The 8407-nt window shown below is 34.5% G+C and overlaps 1 protein-coding gene across 1 annotated transcript in view; it reads right to left on the bottom strand.

Annotated features, from left to right (window-relative positions):
* Positions 1 to 1283: 1283 nt before the first annotated feature.
* The window catches only part of LOC141298315 (growth arrest-specific protein 7-like), a 17281-nt gene continuing 10157 nt past the window's right edge, over positions 1284 to 8407 (bottom strand). The window contains exons 2-5 of the mRNA XM_073828819.1: positions 8231 to 8354; positions 4450 to 4529; positions 2248 to 2346; positions 1284 to 2159 (exon numbers count right to left, since the gene is read on the bottom strand). Of these exons, the coding sequence (XP_073684920.1) occupies positions 2046 to 2159; positions 2248 to 2346; positions 4450 to 4529; positions 8231 to 8354 (417 nt within the window). The 3' untranslated portion in view covers positions 1284 to 2045. The remainder of the gene's footprint in view (positions 2160 to 2247; positions 2347 to 4449; positions 4530 to 8230; positions 8355 to 8407) is intronic.

Raw genomic sequence — 8407 nt, forward strand, 5'->3', positions numbered from 1 at the left:
AAACTCAAATCAACACTGTCCCTCTTTACTTGCTAATCCATGTTTCTGGTCTTGCATGATGCATACATGTTTTTCCTAACGACAAAAGTGTAATTTCATCAATATATAATGAGTTTTTCACCTCAAACAGCTTTCCTTTCAAAGTTCATTATGGTATGTAACTCACATTTCTTTTTGTCAATTCCTGACAGGTATATTTCTTTCCTTTCATTAAATATCCAGATTTTACTCAGAAATAAATCACATTATGTAGTTAAATGGGTTCATGGGTTCGACATTAAAGGCATAGTTCAACCAAACATTAAAATCCTCAAGTTATTCCAAACCTGTATGAGTTTCTTTCTTCTGTTGAACATGAAAAGAATTGTTGGTAGCCACTGACTTCCATAGTACTTATTTTTCATATTATGGAAGTCAATAGCTACAATCAACTGTTTAGTTTCAATTTTTTTATAATATGGAAGTCAGTGACTACCATCAACTGTTTGATACAATAGATGTTTTCCATAATATGGAAGTCAATGGCTACCGTCAAGTGTTTGGTTCCATATTTTTTTTCCATACTATGGAAGTCAATGGCTACCGTCAACTGTTTGGTTCCATTTTTTTCCCATACTATGGAAGTCAGTGGGTACCGTCACCTGTTTGGTTCCATTTTTGTCATATTATGTTAGTCAATGGCTACCGTCAAGTGTTTGGTTCCATTTTTTTTTTCCATACTATGGAAGTCAATGGCTACCATCAACTGTTTGGTTCCATTTTTTTCCCATACTATGGAAGTCAGTGGGTACCGTCACCAGTTTGGTTCCATTTTTGTCATATTATGTTAGTCAATGGCTACCGTCAAGTGTTTGGTTCCATATTTTTTTTTCCATACTATGGAAGTCAATGGCTACCGTCAACTGTTTGGTTCCATTTTTTTCATACCATGGAAGTCAGTGGCTACCATCAACTGTTTGGTTCCACATTTTTCCCATACTATGGAAGTCAGTGGGTACCGTCACCTGTTTGGTTCCATTTTTGTCATATTATGTTAGTCAATGGGTACCGTCACCTGTTTGGTTTCTTTTTTTTCATACTATTGAAGTCAATGGCTATCATCAACTGTTTGGTTCCCTTTTTATTACTACGGAAGTCAATAGGTACCGTCAACTGTTTGGTTCCATATTTTTTTCCATACTATGGAAGTCAATGGCTACCATTAACTGATTAATTCCATATTTTTTCCATACTATGGAAGTCAATGGCTACCATCACCTGTTTAGTTTCATTTTTTTTTTCAAACTACAGAAGTCAATGGCTACCGTGAACTCTTCACTTCCCTTTTTTCATACCATGGAAGTCAATGGCTACCATCAACTGTTGGTTCCATTTTTTATACTATGTAAGTCAATGGCTACCGTCAACTGTTGGTTTTTCCTTTTTTTCATACTGTTAAAGTCAATGGCTACTATCAGCTGTTTGATTCGTTTTTTTTTTTGTATTCTATGGAAATGAATGGCTACCGTCAACCGTTTGGTTACCAACACTCTTCAAAATATCTTTTGTGGTCAACAGAAGAAACAAACTCATACATGTTTGGAACAACATGATGATGTAAATGATCATTTTTGTGTGTACTGTCCCTTTGAAGGAGAGGCGAGAGCTATGATTAGTCACAGAACTGAAATCAGTTTGATGCAGCAGCATTTACAGTATATATTAGTACTATTTCACATATATGCACTTCATTTGTCCAATGTTATCCTAATGGCATGATTGCATCAGTAGATACTGACAAACGTCTGTTCTCCTGAGTGAAATCCTGCAGGTATTCACACAGTCTTTGCCTCTGTCGAGTGCTCCTTTCAGCCAGATTTGTGGGAAGGTCATGGTATATAACCCCGTCTGCTCGGTTTGAGTCATTATCGTTCTCCACTGGTTTAGTCCTCAGAGGGTTTTTGTAAGATCAAACCCTTAGTAAGACGACACAGAGCACTTTTTCTTCAGCCAGTGCTGCGTTACAGCGTCTCTAAAGCAGCCGGATGAGGGAATGAAAGCGAGTCTCAGATGTCCATGTCCACTGGTCTCAGCTCGCCCGTCTTGTGTTCTTTGACCCACAGCTCTCGATCTCTGTTGGGGTCGACGCTCCGCAGCAGTTTGTCCACCGGCTCTATGGTCTGGAGATCAAAAACCAGGTTTTTGTTACTCATGATCTGCATCAGACCATACTGTATGAATGAGTGTGAATGAGGCTTTTGAACTCACGCTTTGGTTGAACATGTCGGTCTCGTGTCGTAGCGTGGTGTACTGACAGAGATGCTGTCTGATCATCTCCACACGCTCCACCTCCAGACGCTCCAGCTCCTGTCAGAAACAAGACGTATGGAGTTTCTCTGTTTTATTTGAGCAACTTAAAAATCGGGAGAAAAAAATGTGAGTGTGAGTGCATTGGTCTTGAGTGGTAAAAGTTATTTATTTTTAGGCCTGCCACTAGCGACTATTTTATATTGATTAATTTAAACGACTAATTTCCCACAAAAACAACAATTTCACTTAAAAACTTAAAAAATAAAATAAAGTCAATGAATTAAAGATGCTTCTGACTACTGATGTAATGGAACAATTAAAATGGAATCCAGAAAAGTAATGGAAAAGAATTTGGTCAAAATTAATTAGACAGGCTTTTTTGATTAAAACAATTTAATTTACCCATTAAAACACTGCAGGTGAATAGAGTAAAAAAAATTAACTAATAGTTATCACCTTACTTACTCAGTTGATTGATTACATTGGTAACTGAAAACATTTTTTGTATTACAAGTTTTCTAAAGTGTTAGGTGTAAGTATGCAAATGAGGCATTATTTACTGAAATATGCATTAATATTTATACAAAAATCTAAACACTGGATGAATTCTTGTTCAATTTTTTTGACATATTAGAGTCAAATGTTTTTACAGAGGGAATTTTGGGAATCTCATTTTGTCACTCCATAATTCAGAAAATACTTTAAATATTTTAATACTAGAAAACTGTGTATATATTTTTTTTTACAGTTTTTGGGGGAATACAATGTATCAAATCAAGCAAATTATATATGAACAAATCCCTCTGTAAAAACTTTCAGAATATAGACAGTAATAAAAATGTAAAGTTTGGTGTGTGTAAGTGCTACTGAAGAGGAGATTTATGGCTCAGTGTAGGAGAAAAAACTCATTTTACGAAAACCGCCTTTAAAAATATGTATTGTAATTGAAATCTATTGACACAAATAGATAAAGTGCTATTAAAGAAACACTTAACACTGTCGTTTAGATGTTTTATTTCCACTAGTCTGAAAAAACACTTTATGAAAAACCAAAAAGCCCAAAATCTCAAATTTGACAGGTGCATGAAAAAAGGTGTTTTTGCTTCCAGTGTCTCCCCTTAAAAATACTTACATAATAGCAATGAGGCAATAATAATTACTTCAATCATATGTCATATGTTTTATTGCACAAAACTGTTGAAATACATAATGCATTACAAACAATAGAGCTAATGTAAGTTACATTACGCATTACAACAAAGGCAAATGTCCACTTAATCTTTAATATTTGGCCATATCTATCTATTTAGAATTGTTATAGCCACTGTTATTGAATGAATATGTGGACATCAAAACGCGTAAACTCTGAGTGAGGGTTTAAACTTTTATTTTGAAATCGCGATAAATGGTTTACCTTACAAATCTGATGAAATGGCGTACGTTGCGTTCCCAGATAAATGCTATAATTATTAATAAACCTAAACTCAAACCAACATGCAAAGATTGAGTTTGAGAAGCTCTAACGTTACCCATGTAAATTATAAGCCTTCCTGTGAATGCAGAGCCGTTTCTCTATGGCTCTGTGTGAATGGAGCCGCTGAGACGCAAGTACGTAACCTACACGCATGTAAATAACTGACGCACATGTATTAAACCTGCATTTAATATATGTATTTAACTGAATGTAACGTTTGTAAATTCACAATTCTGCTTAATTATACTTTTTAAATGGGTTTAATATATAATGCAGCTTTGGAAATCAGTCTAATAAGGCGTTTCAAGGCCACTTCCGGTATTCGACGCAGGCAAAATTAAGGTTACGTCGAGGATTTTTAAAAATCAATCAACGAATCGCGACAGCTTTATTTATTTTATTGTTACCTCAGTAGCTTTATTACATGTCATTACCAAACCTGTAATTGAAACATCAAATCAACGTCTTTTTATGTTTGTAAGTTCAAAGTTAATAGTTAGAGGCTAACTTGTGTTAGTACATCCAAGGCTTTATTCATCATTTTCTCCTACAAACTCAAAGTCATCATTGCCATCTCTCATTTGGCTGTTTAAGCAGTCAGAAGTGGCGGTATCTGAAGAACTGTCTCTATATGTGTACACCCAGAGCTGTTATTGCTGTTTGTGAAAGTGTGTTCATTCACTCACCAGACTGCTGGTCACCATTTCCTCAAACCATTTGGACTGGGACTGATTGTAGAGATCGACACATCGCATCAGTTCATCCCCTGAAGATACAGAGTGAGTTACAAAAGCTGGCCTTGTATATAATCATGGCTATAACTCATATTTAGCATTTTAATACATTAGCATTGGCTTATACGTTTCCCTGTTTGTCAGAAACAGAAGCACAGACATGCACCAGCTCATGATGGTGGTGTTTAAACATAAACTTTTATTTTTATACATACAGTGCCCTCCACTAATATCGGCACCCTTGGTAAATATGAGCAAAGGTGAATGTGAAAATAAATCTGCATAATTTATACTTTTAATCTTTAAAAAAAAATCGCAAAATTCTAACTTGTCATTGAAGTAAATCAATAGAACCTAAGGGTGAAATCTCACTATGAAATAAACGTTTTTCTCTAGTTCATGTTAGCCACTATTATTGGCAGCCAATTAATGCAATGTCCTTTTCCCAAGATAACAGTTCTGAGTTTTCTCCAACAATGTCTAATGAGTTTGGAGAACACATGACAAGAGATCAGAGACCATTCCTTCATATTGAATCTCTCTCGTTTCTCCAGAATCTCTCTCTTCCTAGCTTCATGTTGGTGCTTCTTCTCTTCAGTTTCTATACAGGGTTCAGGTCAGGGAACTGGGATGGCCATGGTAGAAGCTTCATTCTGTGCTCAGTGACACAATTTTGTGTTGATTTTGAAGTTTGTTTTGGATTATCAGCCTGCTGGAAGATGCAACCATGGCCCATTGTAAGATTTCTAACAGAGGCAGTCAGGTTTTGATTTTTTATCTACCATCTGGAGGGTTAGCTGCCAAAAAGCTCATTTTTAGTTTCATCTGACCATAGAAGCCAGTGCTGTTTGAAGTTCCAATCATGTCTGACAAGTAAATATGCTGGATTTTTGTTTTTGGATGAGCAAGGAAGAATTTTTTTTTTAAACCCTCTGGAACAACATGTGCTGATGTAGAGGCTGTTTGATCATTTTATTTGAGGTTTTCTGAGCCCAAGACTCAACAATTCTCTGCAATTCTCCAATTGTGATCCTTGGAGAGTCTTTGGCCACTCAAACTCTCCTCCTTATCGTGCATTAGGATGATATAGACACACGTCCTCTTCTAGGCAGATTTGTAACATCTTTAGTTGATTGGAACTTCTTAATTATTGCCCTGATGGTGGGAATGGGGATTTTCAATGCTTTAGCTCTTTTCTTACAGCCACTTTCTATTTTGTGAAGCTCAACAAACTTGTTCTGCACATCAGAACTACGTTCTTCTAGTGATGGATGATTAAGGGAATTTGGCTTTTGTGTTCCTCATATTTATAATCCTGTGGAACAGAAAGTCATGGCTGGACAATTTTATACTCCTAGCCACCCAGTGTGCTAAAAAGTGTAATATCAATGGGAATATACTTCAGGGATATTTTGCTTAGACAAATTTCTACGGGTGCCAATAATTTTGGTCAATGTAAACTGGAGAAAAACATTTATTTCATTTTCCATGGTTTTACTTCAATGAAAGGTTTGAATTTTTCGAATGAAAGATCTAAAGAATAAACTATGCAGATTTATTTTCACAGTCACCTTTGCTCATATTTACTAAGGGTGCCAATATTAGTGGAGGGCACTGTATAAGGCAAATATAGGTTAATTTAAACACTTCTAAATTTAAAGATTAATATAGTAGTCAACATTAAAAGTGAATCAAAACATTTCATCAAAGTTGTCCTAAGACAAGAACGGGTATTGTTTTGGGGGTTTTGAGGAACTTTCAATCTAGAGTTTCAACAGATTTTTTGTTGAACTGATGAATGAAGAATGAAGAGAAACAGAAGTGAACAAATGAGCTTATGATTCCGTTCAGTGGCATTTCAGTTTCTTAATTTCATTTCATAATTTTCTTGTCACATGAACGTTAGCCAACATTGATTTTTTTTGCAGTAATAATCTTGTAAATAACACAAAATCTTTTGTAAATAAGAGTAATCCATTTATATCAGTAGATTAATATTTCATACCACTGAAAAAGGTGCTCAAATATATACACTACCTTTTCGAACAGTTGTGATGTTTTTAAAGAAGTCTCTTCTGCTCATCAAGCCTGCATTTATTTGATCCAAAGTACAGCAAAAACAGTAAAATTGTGAAATATTTATATACTATTTAAAAAGTAAATTCTTCCTGATTTCAAAGCTGTAACATGATCCTTCAGAAATCATTCTAATATTCTGATTTGCTGCTTTTATTATTATTATTATTGTTGTTGTTGTTGAAAACAGCTGAGAATAATTTTTCAGGTTTCTTTGATAAATAGAAAGTTCGGAAGAACAGCATTTATCTGAAATAGAAATCTTTTGTAACATCATATGTCTTTATCATCACTTTTGATAAATTTTAAAAACGCATCCTTGCTAAATTAAAGCTAAATATTTTCATCCCCAAATAATTACACTGACTTCATGGTTTTGAATGGTATAGTGTTTAATGTTGTAAAAGCTTTTTATTTCAGATAAATGCTGATCTTTGGATCTTTCTATTCATCAAAATCTGGAAAAAAAGGATCATGTGACACTGAAGGCTGGAGTAATGATCCTGAAAATTTAGCTTTGATCACAGGAATAAATTACATTTTAAAATATATTTAAATAGACAACAGTTATTTTAAATAGTAAAAATATTTTTCACAATTGTACTGTTTTTGTTGTATTTGGATCAAATAAATGCAATCTCTGTGAGCAGAAGAGGCTTCTTTAGAAAACATTACAAATCTTACTGTTCAAAAGCTTAAGTCACTGTGAAATTTTCGTGTGAACGTTCATATTCGAATGATTTTAAGGATAATATAAATAAACTAAAACAAATAACCGTCATCTCACTTCACTCTATTCATTAGCTCCTAGATAATAAATCATATAATGTATAATATTTTATTCATCTGTGTCCAATGTGCAATGAATGCATGATTCATGAGACGATAACAGGATTTTCTGCTGTGATTGCAATTAAAATGCTCTTTATTTGCAAAATTAAAAAATATGAAGAAATCACAGGGAAGGAAAATATTGTACATGACTGTTAATATTTATATTTTCTATGGAAATCCAAATGTGTTTTTTCGTGTGTAAACATTTGGACATTTTCACAGTTATATGCAGATTTATTTATTTCTGTTTTACTTTCTGCTACCTAAAGACAGTTATTTGACTATTCTGTCAGAAAGGATCTGATAAACAGAGTAAAGTGAGCAGATGAGTGTTGCTCCAGTTTTCTAAAGAACAAAGTCGACACTTTTAGCAACAAGTAGTAAATGTAGTATGTTGCTAATGTAATCTTAAATATTTAAAAAACAGGAGAAACTTTGCATGTGATGCTTGATGGGCACCCGAACTGGATCATACTAGAATTTCACATCCTCTCCCATGGATTATTATTTTCAATTTTCTTCTTAAATAACCATAATGTACCACTAGATGTCAGCAAACTCAAACATTCAGGTTTGCTGTTTAATAAACTAATAGAAAGTATGTCTCTGTGTTTGCAATAGAATACTCGCTTACTACTTACTGAACATTGACTATTATTAATTTTAATATTATGTATTATGACATTGCATGTTTAATTTGGTGAGTTATCTTGTCATCTGATGGATTGAATCCATCTGTGGAGTATCTTTAGCTCTGCAGGTCTCGGGTGTTTTTTGCTCAGGATTGCTCTAAAATATAATAAGAAAATGAAGCTGCACTGACCGGCCTGTGTGGATTTCCTGCGCGCTTTCTTGATGTCCTCCTCGATCTTACTGCTCAGTTTGATCTCCAGCTGCTGGGTTTTTACCTCCAGATCCTTCTGCCGATCTGCAAGCGCTTTACGTGCCTGAGGAAGAACGTGAGAATATGAGAGATGAGCATGATGGGTTGTATTCATAT

This window comes from Garra rufa, chromosome 22, assembly GCF_049309525.1.
Source record: "Garra rufa chromosome 22, GarRuf1.0, whole genome shotgun sequence".
Lineage (NCBI taxonomy): Eukaryota > Metazoa > Chordata > Actinopteri > Cypriniformes > Cyprinidae > Garra > Garra rufa.